We start from the raw sequence: 21767 nt of genomic DNA on the forward strand, positions 1-21767 counted from the left end.
GTACTTGAGCTTTCCACCTCCTGAATATCACGTACTTTATATTTCTCCCTGGAATCATGGCAAGTCTGTTCTTCAACTTGCCAAACACTCCTTCATAAATAGAAAATGTCAAAATCTTTTACATTCCAACTCCCCTCAAGACTTCTGGCATCTTGTCAAAAACATCTCCAATAACTTTACTTCATCTTGTCCTCCTTTATTTCATCCTGATGGCACCACTGCCATCTCTTTTGACTCTAAAGCTGAACTCTTCTCTCAAACCTTTGTTAACAACTCCACCTTGGATGATTCTGGGCTTGTCCGTCCCCTCTCCTCCTCCCTCTGACTATTTCATGTCTTCAATAAAAATTCTTCGTAATGATGTTTTCCATGACCTCGCTGGCCTAAACCCTTGGAAGGTTTATAGGGGGTCCTTCCTATTGTTCTCAAAAACTGTGCTTCCATGCTTGCAGCTTGCCTGGCCAAACTCTTTCAACTATGCCTATCAACTTCTACCTTTCCTTCTTGTTGGAAGTTTGCCTACATTCAGCCTGCTCCTAAAAAGGGTGACCATTCTAATCCCTCAAACTATCGTCCTTAGCTTTAAGTCTAAAGTTTTTGAACCTATCCTCAATAGGAAGATTCTTAAACATTTGTCACTTCACAATCTTCTGTCTGATCACAAGTATGGCTTCCTTCAAGGTTGTTCTACTGGCGTTCCTTACTGAGTCTTGGTCATCCTCTTTTATAGATTTCGGTGAAACTTTTGCTGTCACGTTAGACATATCAAAACCTTTTCATAGAGTCTGGCACAAAGCTTTGATTTCCAAACTACCCTCCTACAGCTTCTATACTTCTCTCTGCAACTTTATCTCATTTCCTTTCTGGCCGTTCTATTGCTGCCATGGTAGACAGCCACTGTTCTTCTCCTAAATCTATTAACAGTGGTGTTCCTCAGGGTTCTGTCCTATCACTCGCTCTCTTTCTATTAATCATTAATGACAACCAAACTTCTTGCCCTATCCACTTCTACACTGATGATACCACCCTACATCTTTCCATGTCCTTTCAGAAACGACCAACCCTTCAGGAAGTTGACAGATCACGCAGATACATCATAGAACACCTGACTTCTGATCTCTCTAAGATTTCTGACTGGGGCAGAGAAAACTTAGTAGTTTTCAATGCCTCAAAAATTCAATCCCTCCATCTATCAAGTCAACACAACCTTCCAGACAACTATCCCCTCTTCTTCAATGACAGTCAATTGTCTCCCTCTTCTACACTAAATATTCTCGGTCTGTCCTTTACTCATAATCTTAACTGGAAACTTCACATCTCATCTCTTGCTAAAATAGCTTTTACGAAAGTAGGTGTTCTGCAACATTTCCACCAGTCTCTCTCTCCCCTCCAACTGCTTATTCTGTACAACAGCCTTATCCATCTTTGTATTAGAGATGTACCGATACCAAAATTTTGGCTGATTCCGATACTGATACCGATACTACTACCGATACCGTTACTGATACTACTACTTATAGTGATTACTGCACTGGACACCAGGATGAGTTGGTGGACGGCGAGCGTTGTCAGATGGGAGGCTTTGTTTTGGGGGATGCTGTAAGTCCTTCTGAGAACGTTTGTGAAATAGGAGCAATTCTAGAAGCTTTTTGAAGCCATTTGCAAAGGTAAATTACTCAGTAATTGGAATTAATATCTTCTCAATCTTCTGATTCTTGTCAGTTATTTTAAATTCTTACTTCTTACTCCTTTAGCGACCATTTGGTCTTGTGCATTTTCATTATTAATTTTATTGACGATATTTTGACGATCAAAAATATTTTAAAAATTATTAAAATTGTAAAACAGACACAAAATATTAACAAAAGTAACTCATTTTGTTGTGTATGTTTCTCTTTAATTAAATCTGACAGCCTTTGACATTAGTAGACCAATTAAAAAAAATCAGCTTTCACCTAATCTTTTCAATTAAATAGCAAAAAGTTTAGTTTATTCTAAATTTCTAGTGTATTGCTATGATCTTAAATAATTAATATGCAACAAATTATACACAATGCACATGATTACAAAACAGAATCGTTACTTTCTTAGTTGTGGAATTTTACCTCCTTAGGTTAACACAAGTAACTCAAAAATTAAACTTGCATTGATATTAATATACAGGCAACTCCCGCTTAACAAAGGGGTTACGTTCCTAAAAAACACTTCGTTAAGCGAACCGATTATAACAAGTTTAACCCCTAATTTAAACTTCCATTGAGAGTAAACAAAGCGAGTGTATCATAGTACAGTAAAAGGTTTAATGAAAGTAAAATTATGAAGTTAAACATTTGGGTAGTTTAATTTAAGTCATTATAATGTACACTAATGTATGTATGTACGTAACTTTATAATGTTGATGATCTTAACTTTATTAAGGGAGGGAGAGTGAAACGGGAAATACACTAACCGGCAACCTGTGGAATGTAAACAAAGTGCGCATCATGGTACCACATACAAAACTTATGTACCACATTTCCACAAGGCTTTCCATTTTATCCATTGTAGAGTCACGAGTTCAGGTGGTTCTTTTAGCTTTCAAGGAAGATGCGGTCTCACCAGCCTTCTTAATAGAGTCTGCTGACTTGAAAATAGTTGACAGTAGATGGAGTCAAGATGGTGGCAAGCAATGTTATTAGTTTTCTGGCCTCTCTCTTGTCTGTGAATAATACCCAGCTTCACTTCGAGAGTAAGACACTTCCTGGTCTTCTTAGGAACGTTAGGCCACATTGCAGGGCGTTTTGGTGGTAAGTTGAATTACGGAAGATGAGCTGCTGGTGACGCTGTTATGTTTTGACTGGGGAGTGAGTGGTGCGCGTGATCTTGATCTTGATGCTACAGGTGATGCAGAATTTCTTCTGAGTCAGGCCTTTGTATCGGCAGCACCTGTGTTGTCCACGAGAGGCTTGATCTTGATCTTTATTCTATAGGTGTCTCAGGATTTCTCCTAAGGCAGGCCTTAGTACCAGCAGCTCCTAGTGCATTCAAAAACCTGTCAGCTTACATGATACGGTGGGGCTTTCAAATTTGGAAAAAATTACCTGGATAAAACTTCATTAAAGTGAGTTTGATCATCTTTAAACGAGCAGATGGTAGTAAAACGAAACCTTCGTTGTAGCGAAATTTCGTTGTGTGAACCTTCGTTAAAGGGGGTTGCCTGTACATATATAATTCGAGCTTCCACCTATTCCAGTATGATATCTTGGAAAAGGCTACCACTAGCACTGTTAATTATAAATCAAATAAGAATATGCTGTTATTTACAATAATGCAAAATGCCTAAATATATATATATATATATATATATATATATATATATATATATATATATATATATATATATATATATATACAGGCAACCCCCGTTTAACGAAGGTTCACACAATGAAATTTTGCTACAACGAAGGCTTCCTTTTACTACCATCTGCTCATTTAACGAACACCAAACTCGCTTTAACGAAGTTTTATCCAGGTAATTTTTTCCAAGTTTGAAAGTCTTGCCGAATCACGCAAGCCGACAAGCTTTTGAATACACCAGGAGCCTCAAATACTAAGGCCTGCCTCAGGAGAAATCCTGGGACACCTGTAGAATCAAGATGAAGATCAAGATCAAGCCTCTCGTGGACAACACACGCACCACTCACTCCCATAACAGCGTCAGCAGCAGCTCGTCTTCACTCGCTCAACTTACCACCAAAATGCCCTGCAATGTGGCCTAGCATTCCTAAGCAGAACAGGAAGTCTCTTATTCTCGAAGTGAAGCTGGATATTATTCACAGACACGAGAGGCGAGAAAACTATAGCATTGCTGGCCACCATCTTGACTCCATATACTGTCTCTACTATTTTCAAGTCAGCAGACTCTATTAAGAAGGCTGGTGAGACTGTATCTTCCTTGCAAGCTAAAAGAACCACCTGAACTTGTGACTCTACAATAGATAAAATGGAAAGCCTTGTGGAAATGTGGTACATAAGTTTTGTATGCGGTACAATGATGCGCCCTTTGTTTACATTCCACAAGTTGCCGGTTAGTCTCTTTCCCGCTTCACTCTCCCTCCCTTCATAAATTTAAGATCATCAACATTATAAAGTTACGTACATACATACATTAGTGTACATTATAATGACTCAAGTTAAATTTAATGACCTAAATGTTAAACTTCATAATTTTTACTTTCATTAAATCTTTCACTGTACTCTGATGCACCCTCGCTTTGCTTACTCTCAATGGAAGTTCAAGTCAGGGGTTAAACTTGTTATAATCGGTTCGCTTAACAAAGTTTCGCTTAACGAAGTGTTTTTTAGGAATGTAACCCCTTCGTTAAGTGGGGGTTGTCTGTATATATATATATATATATATATATATATATATATATATATATATATATATATATATATATATATATACAAAATCATTTTGTTAGATTCTCAATATATGAAGTTTCACATTCTTAGATTATAGTTCAAAACATAAGCTTTTCACCTGTGTGAACTTTGTGTGGGTGGAGGAGCAGCGTCTGACTTAGAGACAGTGAGAATGCGTGGTGACTCATGACATGACCGACAGTGTGACAGGGTGCCGGAGTTCAGCCTATACGCGTTTCATACACGTCCAATTTAGAGGTTGTGGCTTATTACCACAGAAAACAGTATTCTATGACATACGGTAATTACCACGGAAACTTAATACGCCGTATTATATTAATTTGGTATCATCAATATCTTATATCGAATATATCACTAAATAGTAAATTCCTTTTAGGTATTGAAAGTATCGGCATAAAATAAGCCGATACTGATACCAAAAAAAAAATGGGCTGATACCGCCGATTCCGATACCGATGCATCGGTACATCTCTACTTTGTATGGAATACTCTTCGCATGTTTGTTTGCTTTATTAGATAGGGTGGAATCAAAAGCTTTTCATCTCATAAACTCCCCTCTGACTAACTGTCTTCACCCTCTTTCTCATTTTCATGCTAACTGCATGCCTCCCCTCTTCCTACAGCCTCGCTCCAGAAGGCTTTCTTCTTCCTATCATCCCTATTCTGTCCAACCCTCTAATACAAGATTTAACCAGTATTCTCAATCACTGGTAAACTCTGGAACCCCCTGCCTGTCTCTGTATTTCCATCTTCCTACGACTTAATTTCTTTTAACCCCTTCGCGCCGGATGTTAAAAAAGCCCGCCTGTATGATATACAGGTGGTAGTGCCGCGCGCCCCAGCGCAGGAAACTCGTGCAAGCTTGTCATACTTGTCGTCTTTGTGTATTATGCTGCTATTTTTTAGTCACTATATCGCCTTCAAGAGGAGTGGACGCTTCTCTCTTCAGAGAGAGAGAGAGAGAGAGAGAGAGAGAGAGAGAGAGAGAGAGAGAGAGAGAGAGAGAGAGAGAGAGAGAGAGAGAGAGAGAGAGAGAGAGAGAGAGAGAGAGAGAGAGAGAGAGAGAGAGAGAGAGAGAGAGAGAGAGAGAGAGAGTGTGACATTTGCTAATATTTTAGACACGAGCGGACGCATGTAGCTTATCTTTCGAGAGGAAGAGGAGGAGGAAGGAGAGGGAGGGAGGAGAGAGAGAGAGAGAGAGAGAGAGAGAGAGAGAGAGAGAGAGAGAGAGAGAGAGAGAGAGAGAGAGAGAGAGAGAGAGAGAGAGAGAGAGAGAGAGAGAGAGAGAGAGAGAGAGAGAGATATTAGAAAATTTGTTGTTTTTGTATGTGTGTGTGTGTGTGTGTGTGTGTGTGTGTGTGTGTGTGTGTGTGTGTGTTTTCACGAATGTTACAAGGCGGGACGATGTAATTTATCTTAGAGAGAGAGAGAGAGAGAGAGAGAGAGAGAGAGAGAGAGAGAGAGAGAGAGAGAGAGAGAGAGAGAGAGAGAGAGAGAGAGAGAGAGAGAGAGAGAGAGAGATGGGAACAGTCTATGCCATTGGGTAATTTTAGAAACAAGGTGGGACGCATGTAGCTTATCTTTAGTGATTGGTGGAGACAAGGATGGTGGGAGGAGCACTAGGATTTCAAGGACAGCATACGGCGTGTGTAGTTGGTATCCAACACACTATACGGGACAACTGAACTGAAGAAAACTCAGAAAAGAAATATGACGTCTATGTAGGTGTCACCGTATTTGCTGCTGGGGCTTTATGACGCCCACATAGGCGTCACCGTATTGAAGGGGTTAAGAGAGAGGTGTCAAGACATTTGTCCCTGAATTTTGACTAATTCTTTTGAATCTTTCAAGGAGTCTACAATTCCAGTGGGCTTTTTTTTTCTTTCTAATATTCCTTTTTCTGCCCTTGGTAGTTCTCCCTCAAAAAAAAAAAAAATAAATAAATAAATAAATAAAAAAAAATAAAATAAAATAAAAAAAGCTTCTACTTGAGAGTAATTGCAGGACTATAAAACAGAGATGGATGGGTGGACACAGTGTACCTGGACATAATAAAAGGCTTTTGATAAAGTCCCTCATGGAAGACTACTTTGGAAACTAGAGAACATAAAAGGACTACGAGGAACTTTGTTAGAATGGACAAGGTATAATTTCAAGAATAGGGAAATGAGAACTGTAATCAGAGATACCTACTCATCTTGGTGTAAAGTAACAAGCAGAGTGCCACAAGGCTCAGTGTTAGCCTTCATTATTTTTCAGATTTATGTATGACATTCACAATGGAATAAACAGTTATATTAATTTATTTGGTGATGATGCATAGCTGCTAGGAGTTATCAAAACCCAGGAGGATTGTTTGCTGTTACAGGAAGATATAAACAAAATCTATGAGTGGAGTAAAAAGTAGAAATTGGAGTTCAATGCTAAGAAATGTCACATGGTGGAACTAGGAAAAAGCAAAAGAAGACTGGTTTGGAACTATCTGATGGGAGAGGAACAAATAATGAAGACTAATGAAGAAAAAGATCTGGGAGTAATTATACAGGAAAATCTGAACCCTGAAAAATACATAAGCAAGATATTTGGAATATCATAAAAAATGTTGACTAATATAAGTGGTATTTCAATGCAAGGACAAAGACATGATGAAAAACATCTTCACAAGCATGATACATCCAAAGCTGGAATATGCAGTTGTGGTGTGGTCACTAAGTTCTAAAAAAGATACAACAAGATTAGAACAGATACAAAAGATTGCTACGAAGATGGTGCTGGAACTAAAGGACCTAACACATGAAGAACAGCTGAAGGAAATTGGACTAACAACTTTACAAGATAGAAGAGAACAAGGAGACCTAATAATAATGTACAAGATAGTCAATGGCATTGGAAAGATAGACAAGAAAGATCTGGTGCTGGTGACAGAAGATAGAAGGACAAGAGGTCATGTAAAGATGATCAGTAAGAGGCAGTGTGTGAAGGATATTGGAAAATAGTTTTCCACACAGAACGGTGAAGTGTATATAGAAGTTGTTACAACACATAATGTGCATATATTTAAGGAAAAATTGGATAAATACATGGAGACAGGACACTATGAGTCCCATTCAAATCCTGTACATACAAGTAGGCAACTAGGTAAAAATACACCTGTGAGTGAAAATATTAAGGCTGCTCATAATTATTTATCTGCTAGATATACTAATAACTCACTGTCTATTCTACTTTACCTCTTCCATAGTCTTCATTTCTCATTGCTATCTCTATCTTTGAATTAAGAAAAAATAAAAATAAAAATAAATAAATAAATAAATAAATAAACCCTAACATATGGTACACAGTGAATGACATTACCATGAAGATAACGCTGCCATCTATATGAGATATTGCAGAAGAGTAAATGAGTGTCAGGACTAAAGGTTTCACCACTTTACCACACCACATCACCAACAACACTCATGCACCTCCCCAACACCTCACTACTACCTCAGCAATTTATTAAAAACTGATGCACCTCTTCCATTCCCTCATCTCATAAGCATGGTAGTAAATCCATTTACTAATGATTCCCTGAACATTGTGATTATAATTTTACCACACACTTTATACTTTTGGTACCATAAGATATGTAGAAAATGTCTTTTTTTTTTTCTTTTTACAGGGGAAATGGTAATTTTTCTTCGGCAAAGTCAAATGGTTATTTAATTTCAAAGTCTTTTCTTGATGCCAAGTATGGTGCAACTTAAACTGAAGCAAAGTGTAAAATAAAAATCAGCCTTGTAAACTTGCTATAGTCTTTGCATGAATATTAAAAGTGCTATAAATAGCAAGCATGTCACTGGACAACAGAAGCAACAGGCAATAGCATAAACGAAAATAGTCATCCTGTCTTCTCATGGCACGTTCTTAATCTTCATGACTAACTCCTTATATTTCAGCATGCATGTAACTAACACATACACGCACACAAACACACGAACGCACACACACACACACACACACACACAAAGAAATTCATACTATGACTAAATTTGTCTTCTACCATTTACTTCCAATTTCCTTAATCTTTACATTTCAATTGGCAAATTTTTACCATGAATGGTCTTTTGTCATATTTCTACTTTCTAAGCATTATCAAGCAATCTTCGTTCATTCAAGGTCAAAGGAAAATTATCTAGCAAATGAAAATAGAATCCACACAGCTAACCTATGTTCCTTTCTATGTAATATTTAAAATCACACAAAAGCTCTGTGTTAACACTGTATATACTGATACACTCAATAAGCTCAAGTACACAAACACACGAAAACACACACACACACACACACACACACATACACATGCAGCAGCAAACACTCAGTTTGTACTAAAACATGAGGCATGACCTTGAGTCCTTTAGGCTGAGGGTCATGGCGGACAGCGAGGGTGATTTCATTGGGTGGGTTGAGTAGGGCCATCACTGCATCCTGGTGAGTGGCACCGCTCATGTCCACACCATTCACCATGAGGATGCGGTCACCCATCCTCAGCTTCCCAGTCTTGTGGGCTGCCCCACCTGCTGTGATCTGCAAAGGGGATATTTATTAATAATGGAAAAGTGAGATCAGGCAACAGAGTAAGGATCAGGACACAATGAAAAATAACACTAACAGCCTTAAAATTTATATCAGGGACACTCAACATCACTAACATACCTGAGCTACCATATGAATAAGTAAGGGTAGGTAGATACACTTATCATCTAACAGAGTGAGAGGTAAGGAGACAATGTGGAAGAACATTACCTTTGATATGTATATTCCTGGATCATCTGGAGAGGTGCCAAATGGAACACAAAAATGGTCTGATCCACCAATAATACTTAGTCCTAATGGTCCCCCATCCTTGTATAATGTCACTTCCTGAAATGATGGAAAATAAAGGCTAAAATTTACTATAAATCTATGCACATTATCACCTCTACGCAACTTAAGCTAATCTTTTATATAATCCATAAAACATCAATGATGTACTATGAATACTTAAATGTCTTCCACACTTCACAATTAAATATTCACTATTCCTTCATTATCTAGTCTTCACTACAACAACTGAAGTACAAAAGACATATTTAGACATATATTTTCTATTCATTTATTGATTTTTTTCAGCTTGGCTTATGTTGTATCTGAATATTTATCTTTCTAAATAATCCATCAACTTTGTCTGATTGAATAAAGCATCCCACAAGGTAACACCATTACTTGGAATTAAGTACTTCTGTCAAATGGCCCAGTTCTCCATTTTACTTTGAAAAAACTCTGAACAGCCAATTAACTTCTTCAATGGGTCATTATTCTGAGAATATCATAGTAATCTTAAACAACTAATAAAGATAGTTAGTGTGCATAGGTAATAAAGTACAGGTAACTCTTGATTTACGCGTGTTTAATTTATGTGCTTTTGTTAATACGCAACCAAAAATTTTTGATAAAATGGAAAAGCTCAGAGAAAGAAGGTGACTGACTATGGTGTGAGTGGTGAAGGCAGTGACGCAATGAGTGTTGTGTTTACGTATTCTTTGTTTTGTTGTTTTCTCTTATTATTTTTTGCTTTCTATTATTATTTCTCGCTTTTCCCTTTACTTTAAATACAATTCTAGTATTTAATTTAGCAAAATAAATAGAGTATTTTGTACAATTTTTGGGGGGACCACATCCTGCATTCCCCCTGTCATCTACTATTTCTTATGAGAATAACAAGTTTGTTTTACGTGAATTTTGATATATGTGATGCCTCTTGGAACGCATCTATCGCGTAAATTGAGTTACCTGTATAACTTAAATATTCAATCAGAAGAACTAAGGAGTTTTATAGTGTGAATTATTAATTTGCAAATAATAGTTGAAATAAAACAAACGCCAAAGCACATTGGAGACAAACCCAGCCAGAGACCAAGCATGTCAAGGCAGCCACAATACACCTGACAACACAACACACACATCCATGTACATTTTTGCCTAACCTTCAATCTTGTTCATCCTTAAGTAAAAACTCAATACAAATATAATCAGTAATTAATCCTTAAAAGATTATTTTTTTGTTAGGGATCATTATTGAAATACAATATAATAATAATCTCTTAAAGAATGAAATACTTAAAAAAATACATGTAATATATATAAATTTGAGTGTGCATGCATGTACACACACACATGTACATGCATGCACATGCACGCACACATGTGCACACACACACACACACACACACACACACACACACACACACACACACACACACACACACACACACACACACACACACACAGAAAGCAAGCAGACAAGTTGCAATCTAAGCCATAGTTCATAAGGCAATGCACCTAATAAAAGCTTCTATTTAGCTACAAGTAAGTCATGAGTAACACAGGAGTGAAGAAGAGTTAGTAAGAGATGCATCTCAAGAAAAAATACAGTAGACCAAAGTTACCTTCTGAGATGACAAATATCTTATAAAGCTTAACATTTTACCTCCTACCTGGTGTCCAAGGTCAAGGTCTGCCTCACTAGCCTAACACCCTCTTCACTGACTGCTGCTGAGTCAAGTTTGTAAAACTGTAATCTGTTGCCACAGTGAGCCACTCACTACCACCTGCTAGTCTATGTCACCTAGTCACCAATCCACTTCTGTTAGTGTCCTCATGCATTGCTTCAGTATTGATGATCAATTAACAAGGGAAAAGTCCCCAGGCAGAGTGCTCAGTGCACACACAAACTCATCAGTAAGCAGGCTTTGAAAACTACATATTAAATTTTTTCAGCAAAAGTGTAATGAATAGAATTATTGACACTAAAAAACTATAGAATACAAATATTAATACTATAAAGAGCATGTTAAAAGATGGGTGTCTTGTTAATAATTTTGTCATTAGTAAAGGACATATCCCAGATATTCTGATCACCATAATAGAAATTAATATTTTGCCATTATTAATAAAAAGCTGTGTTTGGAAATTTTCTAGCATTGCTAGGAATTGTTTATAAATTCAATAGAAAAAAGTATATTTGCACCAAGGTCTCATTATATTTGCATGATCCACAAGATTATATGTGAATGATCCCACTTTAATTTTTGTTCAAACAATAAAGCAGCAACAGAAAGCAATAGCAATATCATAATACATCTACAACAACTACAAACCCATCAGACTTCAATGGAGATATATATGGGGGCTAGTTTTCAGTGAATGAAGAAATAAAGATAAGCACATCATCTCCGGTGTGCCTCAAGACTGTGAGCGAGAAAAGGTTTTGCACTGCCTTCCTCACAAATTGTATGTGTAAATTTCCTAATATATGTATAATTATCACAAAACTTAGGGTACTTATTTATGTATGAAGAGTGCATATTTTAGATCCATGTATAGTGAGACCTTCAGTGCAAATTTGTGTGTGTATATAGAAGAATGCAGAGAATGCATCTAGAGAGTGGGAGAGGACATGGTGGCCAGCTGACTGCCCTCTACAGTGCAGTGCAATGATGAAGCAAGCATATATGTGATGCCTGCCCTCTCTTTCATTGTTGTGAAGAGCATCATCAATGGCCCAACTATAGTGCCAACAGTTTATTGTGAAAAGGAAAAAACTTCATACTATCAACAGTTTCACATAGCAATGCCTTTTCTTTCTTTCCTCAAGGGCCTTTAGTGGATGAATAAAGTTGCTAGTGACTTGACATTACTTGGCAAGATCAACAATCTACAAGCTCACTGCAACACAAGATACCAATGGGACGTTTTCTTGCCATATAAAGACAAACTATCCTTTAATTCACTTATAATCTACAAAATTCAAACACTGTCATTACATACCATGCAAAATCTTGTCTTCCCAGAACCACCATGCACTCAGATTTTCTTTCTTAAAATTTGTCTGTATATATTTGAGTGTACTGGAACAGCTTTATAACTGCCTTCCATATCTGACCTCTCAAGAAGCTTTTGTTAGTCTAGAGGTTAGTTTCACTAAGTAAGATATCATATAACTACAAACAAGTGAAGTGAGAGGGCCAACATATGTTCGTGTTCTAGAAAGAAAATGTTCAAGTGAATTTAACGTAAGACTGTGAAGCAGATCTGCCTATGAAGATCACTACAGGCACAGCAGTTGTTGTCGGCTGACTGTCCTCTCCCGCAGTGAGTATTAGTGGCGGAGGGGCCACCTTACCTCCACCACCAGCGGCACCGGGGCCAGCTGGTTGTCAGTGATCCGTGTAACTACTGTCTCGGTGAGGGTGGATTTGGTGACGGTCTCTGTGACCTTCCCTAACTTGGTAGGCGGAGGAGGGAGGGCCATGCTCATGGGGCCATGGTCCCCTGGCATGTTGACGGTCACCTGGTGGCTAGGGGCGCTTGACTCACCCAACGCTCTGCCTCCCTGCAGGAAGTGCTGTGGGATGAGGGCCTGAAAGTCATCATTAGTGAGAGGTTTTTGCAAGGCTACCTGGGTGGTGCCAGCAGCAAAGGGATCCTCTGTGGTTGTGGTAGTGGTGGGTGGTGCCACAGGCTCCTGTGAGCCAGACTGCTTCTGAGGTAGCCTGGTGGTGGTGGCAGGAGAAGCTGCTGGGCTGGTTTGGCCACTATAGTTGCCCTCTGACAGGTTGGAACTTGATATCCTTCCTCCCGGTTGGGCCCGTCGGTAACCTGTGTAGCTGGGTCTGTTAGCCATGTAAGACCCAGCACTGTACAGTCCAGTGTATGGTCTTGGTGCCCCAAAAACTCTTGGTGAGGTCCTTGAGCTGGTATTGCCCTGGCCTGGTGTCACCAAAGTCTCCCGGTGCACCACCAGACGCACAAATCTCTCTATGCCAGTCAGCATTGACACCGCTTGGTCATGCCGAGCCCCATCCAAGTCAACGCCGTTGATCTGAAGGTGAAAGTAACCTGACATCTCCAACATCCTTCACTAACACTGATATCTTACTACTTTTCCTGCAATGTGTCATCCTGTTCCACTGTTCATCTCGTGACATACCCATTTCACTATTAATGCTGTAGCATCCATACCCCACAATTATTTTATCACTGTCATATGAAAATGATGATATTTACAATTTACAACTATTGTATTATAACACCAACTGATATCAATGTTTCAAGTATAACAATCCTCTTAATACAGTGACATGGTCATCATCCAACTGTCTACTATTTAGGTTGTGAGCTTCATATTAACAACTATACTACCTATAATGAAGATCATCTGCTTCATACACTAAATAAATTAGCTTAGAACTAGAAACTGAATATGTAATAGAAGTTAAAATTATCAGCTTAATATATATATAAGGTGCATGAAAAATACAAATACATTACAATCATATCGGTGACATGTTGAATACACCCATACTCACAGATATGACTCGGTCTCCAACTCTTAGTTTTCCATCCTTGGCTGCTGCTCCACCTTCTGTTATTCTGGATATATAGATGGCCTGCAAGAAGTAAAAATGAGCATAAAAGGCACTTACAAGTATATCTGGAAAGCTGTAAATAGCCATCACAACAAAATATGATTAATCAACGCTTCATTAATTAATCGTATAAAAACTCAAATATTTAAGATGGGAAAAGAGGACAATCCACAGTAAGTAATTTCCACCATGGTCATACATCTGTGTTCCATACCTATCATGAAGACCATAATGACTTGTTTTCCCATTAAGTCATTTCTACCCTTGGTCATGCATCTCTGTGCCATACCTAACATGAAAATCATAATGATTTGTTTTTCTATCACAATAAATATATAATCAATCATGAAAATTTTGAAAAGTTGCTTTTTCCATATTTTCAAAATATTCGAAGCAGTACAGCGAGGCGCTGGCATAGTGGATAAAGTGGTGAGCATGGGACTGGGCAGATGTTCACGTGTAGGTTCGAATCCTACCACATTCAGCCTTAAACACTTTGCCATGTGTTGAGTGGTTTAAGTTACCTACATGTCACCATGATACCCAGTTTCTAGGTGGTTACACCAAAGATGCACTTGGGTGATGATATGGGCCCTAACATGGGTACCACTATAAATAAAATTGCCTGCGCCACTAATGGGTGGAAGCTGAACAACGCTTCCTATACATACTCTTGAAGTACACATACAGGCACCATAGATCACAACAAAAACACTAAACTCATTTCAATGGATACTCAGGCAGTGCTAGCATCATAACCAGTGGGAAACTATATTATCTGCTGAGAATGCTTGATTTTTCTCTTCATTATCTGTCATGACTGACTTAGCTGTGCCATACCTCATATTGTGAACATTGACATGTGTAACTTACATCTGATCCATCTTTGAACTGTGCTGCTCCCCGACCACCAGCAATACTGAAGCCAAGGCCATTGTGGTCCCTCATGAGTGTGGTGTATATTGTTTCAGTGAGCACCTGTGAGAAAGAGCTCATCTAGTCACAAAGAAAAACACACACACACACACACACACACACACACACACACACACACACACACACACACACACACAAAAAAAAAAAAAAAAAAAAAAAAAAGGCTTTTCACTACATGGATAAAGATATGATGAAGAAACTGATACCTACTGTGATCAGGCCCAGATTAGAGTATGTGGGGGTGGTGTGGTCCCCACATGAAAAGAAACATGTAAGGAAATTGGAGAGACTGCAAAGGATGGCAATGAGGATGGTACCAGAGCTAAGAGGGATGACATATGAAGAGAGACTGAGGGGTTTGGATCTACCAATACTGGAGCAGAGAAGAGAGAGGGGAGACCTAATACAAGTCTACAAACTAATGACTGGAATGGATGTAGCAGATAACGAGGAGCTGTTACTAAGAGATGAAGTCACCAGTAGAAGCATAAGAAGTCATAGTAATAAGTTGAGGATGGGAAGATGCTTCAAGGACATGAAAAAAATTCACCTTTTCACAAAGAAGTATAGCGGCATGGAATAGCCTGAGTGAAGATGTAATGTCAGCAAGTAGCGTGCATAGCTTTAAAGAAAGGTTGGACAAATGTAGATATGGAGACGGGGCCACACGAGCGTAATGCCCAGGCCCTGTAAAACTACAACTAGGTAAATACACACACACACAAACAATTTATGGTATAGGTGGTCATCATCCTGTGACCTATGTGACTTGTAACAAACCACATTTACAACCACTTATGTATTACAGTTTCAGGCCAGCTTCTGGCACTGCCAGGAAGTTGGGAGACTATTGCACTATGTAACATAGTGTTTGACTTAAAAGTGACAAACAAAATAACAATAAGATAATTAAAATTTGAAAAACATAACAATGAAAAACAAAACTGTGGAGAATATGTTGAAAAATGATAACTAGTAATGCATACTAAGACAGTTATAACAGTAATGGGAAAAGAAAATTTTCATAAAATATGATAGATTATATCATTAAACCATACAATATACCTAAGACAACTATGACACAGGTCAAATAACAACCAGATTGATTTAGGGCTGGTCTGTCCAAACAAATGGCAGTCGTAAGATGATGACTACCTGTTCTGAGTTCAACATTTCAAAATCAAAATTACTCTGCTTCATGTGCTTCTTCAGCTAGTTAATTAACAATTACAAAATACATAACAGCATCATATTTTAATAAATTACTTAATATGTTTTACTTTAAAGAAGCCTTCCAGTCAGCTTCTTCATTAGAGTGATAGGTTTTGACATGAAACAATGAATTATAAGTGAATGATAAGACATGTCTTACCTCCATTTCCCCATTGGCATCCCCATTAACACCCAGATGTTCCCCATTCACTGCTGGGGAGCCATCATGGCCATTAACTGTCATGGCCACATGATTGGCCGTGACAAGAGGGGGTGGTGCTGAAAGCTGCTCCTCTAGGGCTTCCGAGTTAGTAGTGGTGACACAACTTTCTACCTCTTGTGATATCACATGGTTGGCAACAGGCTCAGTTTTTGAAGATTTCTGTGTAAAAACATTTATTTTATAAACCTGACTTTAGAATAGTGTCTTTGATATCATATCCCATTTTATTATGGCTATTGAATTGTTGGCTGTGATTTTTTTTTTTTTTTTTTTTTCATAGGACAACTGTTTATCTTCCATGTAGGGGAAGAGAAAATCTTGGCAAGAAATCTGACTACCATCCTAACACTGCCTCATACTAGTTCCTCTTGCACTCCCTCATCTCTTTTGTCAACAAAATTCTTCTCTCTGTCACTTCTTACCATTATACTCTCTCCTTTCAATACCACTGTCAATGTAAGCCACCTCTCTCTCTATCAACTTTTGATTCTCCTCATGTCTTTTATACTCCTCAGTTTACATAGAGGAGAAGCAATACCTAAAAAGAATCTATCTCAAAACTTTTACTCATCAATGACTCATGAAGGCTATTCTTATTCTTCTTTTCCATGGACGCCAACCTTCTCTGGGACAATTCTGGTCACCTCCCGCGACACCTCGAGCCTGAGTTGTGAGCCAGCCTCCCGCATGATGTTGACGGCCTCGTAGTGGTCACACACCTCCACATCATGCCCATTCACCATCAGCAGTTTGTCTCCAACCTACAGAAATGACACACATACAGTGATACTTCCATACATCAGACCAGTCCAAGAGGGTCCACCTGGTCTCACAAACCACTGCAATGTGGCACTTTGAAAATAAATAAGTAAATAAATAAACATAAATAAATACAAATAAATAAAATGTAAATGAAACTGTAGTATATAAGAAATCTCTGAAAATAACAAAATTGTGTGCATAAGCCTCCATTATCATTTAAGAAACTTTGAAGAGAGAGAGAGAGAGAGAGAGAGAGAGAGAGAGAGAGAGAGAGAGAGAGAGAGAGAGAGAGAGAGAGAGACTGTGTTAAAAGATAAACACATGACCTCACTGCATAAGACTTTCTTCTTTCTCTCACTTCCATTCTGTCCACCTCTTTGATGTAAGATTTGACCACTATTCTCAATCATTCATCCTTTTCTCTAATGAACTCTGAAACTCTCTCCCTGCTTCTTTATATCCATTTATGTATGACCTGAGCTTATTTAAAAAGGAACATTTCATGACATCATCCCATTCTCTTTGCTAACTCTTTTGTCCCTGTTTGCGGACCAGTACCTCAGTGGGCCCTTCTGAGGAGGGGACCATAAATGTCCCTATGTCAGACTGCTCTCTCGGTATCAACCCAAATGTCTCGACACCTCCCTCAACTTTTTCTTCATTAACTTCTGCAACATTAGTAGTCTTCGATCTAATTTCTAATCTGTAGAACACTACCTCTCCTCTACTAAACATCATCATCTTTTCCTCACTGAAACACAGCAGTCTGAGACAACAGACAGTAGGCCCTTCTCTGTTCCCTCTTACTTCCTCTATTCTTATTTTCATTCCAAAGCTGGATGTTGTGTCTATGTGCACGACTGGACCTACTCTCATGCCCATGCTCTTAAATCTTCCAAACTTTCCACCATCTGGCTTCGGCTCAAAAGTCACTCTTACTAAGCTCATCTGTGCTGTCTATCTCTCCCCTAACTCCTCTGACTATAGTAAATTTAACTTCTAAAGTGGGGCACCTTCTGTCCTTCTATCCTTTCACAGAGATCTCCATCCTTAGAGATTTCAATCTTCACCACCAGCTTTGCCTTTCCTCTCCCTTCACTGACCACCAAGCCTTCAACTTTACTATTCTTCATGACCTAGAGCAACTGGTGCAACACCCTACTTTGTATTCCTGACCGACTTGGAGATATGCCCAACATCTTGACCTTTTCCTTACCTCTAATCCTTCTGCTTATACTGTTACTCTATCTTCTCCATTAGGCTCTTCCAATCATAGTCTCATTTCTGTAACTTGTCCTATTTCTCCAATCCCTCCTCAGGATTGCCCAAAGCAGAGGTGCCTCTGGTGTTTTACCTCTGCCTCTGACCTGAGGAGGTATTATGCTGATTTTCCCTGGAATGATTACCGTTTCTGTGTCAGAGACCCATCTTTGTGTGCTGAACGCATAAGAGGTGATTTTGTCTGGCATGGAGGCATACATTCCTCATTCTTTTTCTTAACCTACTCCTTCTAAACCTTGGTTTAACACAGCCTGTTTTCGTGTCACATGTGAGAGAGAGAGATTACCCACAAAAGGTACTTGAGCCTTATATCTCCTGAATCTCACGCACTTTATATTTCTGCCTGGAATCATGCCAAGTCTGTTCTTCAACTTGCCAAACACTCCTTCATAAACAGAAAATGTCAAAATCTTTCAAACTCCAACTCCTCTCAAGACTTCTGGCATCTTGCCAAAAACATCTCCAATAATTTTACTTCTTCACCTCGTCCTCCTTTATTTCATCTTAATGGCACCACTGCCATCTCATCTGTTTCTAAAGATGAACTCTTCTCTCAAACCTTTGTTAACAACTCCACCTTGGATGATTCTAGGCTTGTCCCTCCCTCTCCTCCTCCCTCTGACTATTTCATACCCTCAATTAAAGTTCTTCATAATGATGTTTTCCATGTTCACGCTGCCCTAAAACCTGATGGAGTCCCTCCTATTGTTCTCAAAAACTGTGCTTCTGTGCTTGCACCTTGCCAGGCCAAACTCTTTCAATTCTGTCTATTGATTTCTACCTTTCCTTCTTGCAGGAAGTTTACCTATATTCAGCCTGTTCCTAAAAAGCACCCTATAGCTTTAACTTCTTGCTTGTCTAAATTTTTTTAATCTATCCTCAATAGGAAGATTCTCAAACATATGTTACTTCACAATCTTCTATCTGATTGCCAGTATGGCTTCTGTCAAGGTCGTTCTACTGATGATCTTCTGGCGTTCCTTACTGAGTCTTGGTCATCCTCTTTTAGAGATTTTGGTGAAACTTTTGCTGTTGCATTAGACATATCAAAAGTTTTTGATAGATTCTGGCACAAAGCTTTGATTTCAAAACTGCCCTCCTACAGTTTCTATCCTCTCTGCAACTTTATCTCAAGTTTCTTTACTGACCGTTCTATTGCAGCTGTGGTAGACTGCCACTTTTCTTCTCCTATATCTATTAACAGCGGTGTTCCTCAGAGTTCTGTCCTATCACACACTCTCCTTCTATTATTCACTAATGATCTTAACCAAACTTCTTGCCCTATCCACTCTTATGCTGATGATATCATCCTAAACCTTTCCACATCCTTTCAGAGAAGACCAACCCTTCAGAAAGTGAACAGATCACACAGGGATCCCACAGAATGCCTGACTTCTAAACCTTCTAAGATTTCTGATTGGGGCAGAGAAAATTTTGTAGTGTTCAATGCATCAAAAACACAATTCCTCCATCTATCAACTCGACACAACCTTGCAGACAACTATCCCCTCTTCTTCAATGACACTCAACTATCCAACTCTTCTACATTGAATATCCTCAGTCTGTCCTTTACTAATAATCTAAATTGGAAACTTCACATCTCATCTGCTGCTAACCCAGCTTCTATGAAGTTAGGCATTCTGAGACATCTCTGCCATTTTTTCTTCCCCCTCTAACTGCTAAATCTGTACAAGGGCCTTATCCATCCTTGTATGGAGTACTTTTCACATGTCTGGGGAGGGGGAAGGATGAATTCCACTTCCACTCATACAGATTTATTAGATAGGGTGGAATCAAAAGCTTTTCATCTCATCAACTCCCCTCTACTGTCTTCAGCCTCTTTTTCACTGCTAAAAGGCTGCATCTCTTCTTACCTTCTATTACTATTTTCATGCTAACTGCTCTTCTGATCTTCCTAACTACATGCCACCCCTCCTCCTATTGTGGCCTCACTGCACAAGGCTGTCTTCTTTTTCTCAACCCTATTATGTCCAACTCTCTAATGCATGAGTTAACCAGTACTCTGAATAATTTATACCTTTCTCTGGTAAACTCTGGAACTCCCTATCTACTTTTATGTTTCCATCTTCCTACGACTTAACTTCTTTCAAAATGGAGGTTTCATGACATTTTTCCTATTATTTTGGCTAACCCTTTGACCTGCAAGGGGACTGGCAATAAAGTAAGCTTTTTTTTTTAATATTTAGTTGCCCTTCACTGGTTTCCCCTCTTAACATAAGAAAAAAGACTTTGTTCCCATTGGCCAGCTTTTTCCTCTTACCTAAAAAAATGATGGGCACCCCAGCAACAACTTCTGAAAACAACTATATAAGTAGTATGTATAGTGTTTATATTCCTTTTCCTCCAACCTCTTCAATCAAGTAAAAAAGTAACTTATAGGTATTAAGCAAATAATTGCAAGACAAAACAATTTGACATGCTTCCATTACATTATTTCTCCCACATTTAAGCATTAAGCAGCTAAGATTTATAAAAACTAGATTTGGATCTAGATTGTATTTCACTGTTGCAGAAATGTTCACTCCAGTTTTTTCTTGCAAATTGTGGCTACAGGAAATGAAGTCCACACTGCAGAGTTGTCACTATATGCAAAAATCTTTAATTGAGGTGCCCAGGACTGAAACACACACACACACACACACACACACACACACACACACACACACACACACACACACACACACACACACACAGCACGAATAAGATTGTGGAACGCAAAGAGGAAAAATTAAATTATACTAGGGCAAATTATAACCATATAAGGGAGTTCTTTAATGAAATTGACTGGTCCGTGGTATACCAGGAAAGAGATATGCAATTGAAGTACGATAAATTTATGGATTTGTATAACTGCTGTGAAAAAGTTTGTGCCATATTACAGAAAGGGGACTTTAAATAATGAATAGTGGTTTAATAGAAATTGTGAAGAAGCAAAAAAGAACAAAGAAAGGGCATGGAAGAAACTTAAGAAAAACAGTGATGTATTATCAAGAGAAGTTTACAAAACAGCAAGGAATAGATATGTTAAAGTAAGGAGAACAGCACAGAAGGAATATGAACAGAGGGTGGTGGAAAACTGTGATAGTGACCCAAAAATGTTTTACAAATTCATAAATGGAAAACTAAATAAAAGGGAGGCAATAGAAAAGGTAAAAACGGGAAGAAGTATATGAAGATGCTGGAGATAGCTGAAATTTTGAACGACAACTTTTGCAAAGTGTTTACAAAGGAGGAGCATTTTATGAGAGGAAGGCCTACGGAAATAAAGCAAATGCAGGACATCATGGTTACTAAGGAAGATGTAAGGAAAATTATAAGCAATCTGGATATTAATAAATCAATGGGGCCTGATGGCATATCTGGGAGGTTGCTAAAAGAATGTAAGGATCAATTGTTGAACCCCATATTTGATATTGTGGAAACCTCCATACGAACAGGATTAGTCCCAAAAGAGTGGA

The 21767-nt window shown here is 38.5% G+C and overlaps 1 protein-coding gene across 20 annotated transcripts in view; it reads right to left on the reverse strand.

The window, feature by feature from the left end:
- Positions 1 to 21767, reverse strand: part of LOC123509580 (protein scribble homolog) — a 174394-nt gene that overhangs the window by 58244 nt on the left and 94383 nt on the right. For 14 of the 20 annotated variants that reach the window (XM_045263969.1, XM_045263963.1, XM_045263957.1 and 11 more), the window contains 7 exons: positions 16866 to 17006; positions 16183 to 16404; positions 14748 to 14852; positions 13815 to 13895; positions 12629 to 13327; positions 9211 to 9327; positions 8812 to 8991 (listed from right to left, as the gene is read on the reverse strand). In XM_045263969.1, the coding sequence (XP_045119904.1) occupies positions 8812 to 8991; positions 9211 to 9327; positions 12629 to 13327; positions 13815 to 13895; positions 14748 to 14852; positions 16183 to 16404; positions 16866 to 17006 (1545 nt within the window). The remainder of the gene's footprint in view (positions 1 to 8811; positions 8992 to 9210; positions 9328 to 12628; positions 13328 to 13814; positions 13896 to 14747; positions 14853 to 16182; positions 16405 to 16865; positions 17007 to 21767) is intronic. The other 6 variants (XM_045263971.1, XM_045263965.1, XM_045263970.1 and 3 more) reach the window with 1 other exon arrangement.

This window comes from Portunus trituberculatus, chromosome 27 (assembly GCF_017591435.1).
Source record: "Portunus trituberculatus isolate SZX2019 chromosome 27, ASM1759143v1, whole genome shotgun sequence".
Taxonomy (NCBI): Eukaryota; Metazoa; Arthropoda; class Malacostraca; order Decapoda; family Portunidae; genus Portunus; species Portunus trituberculatus.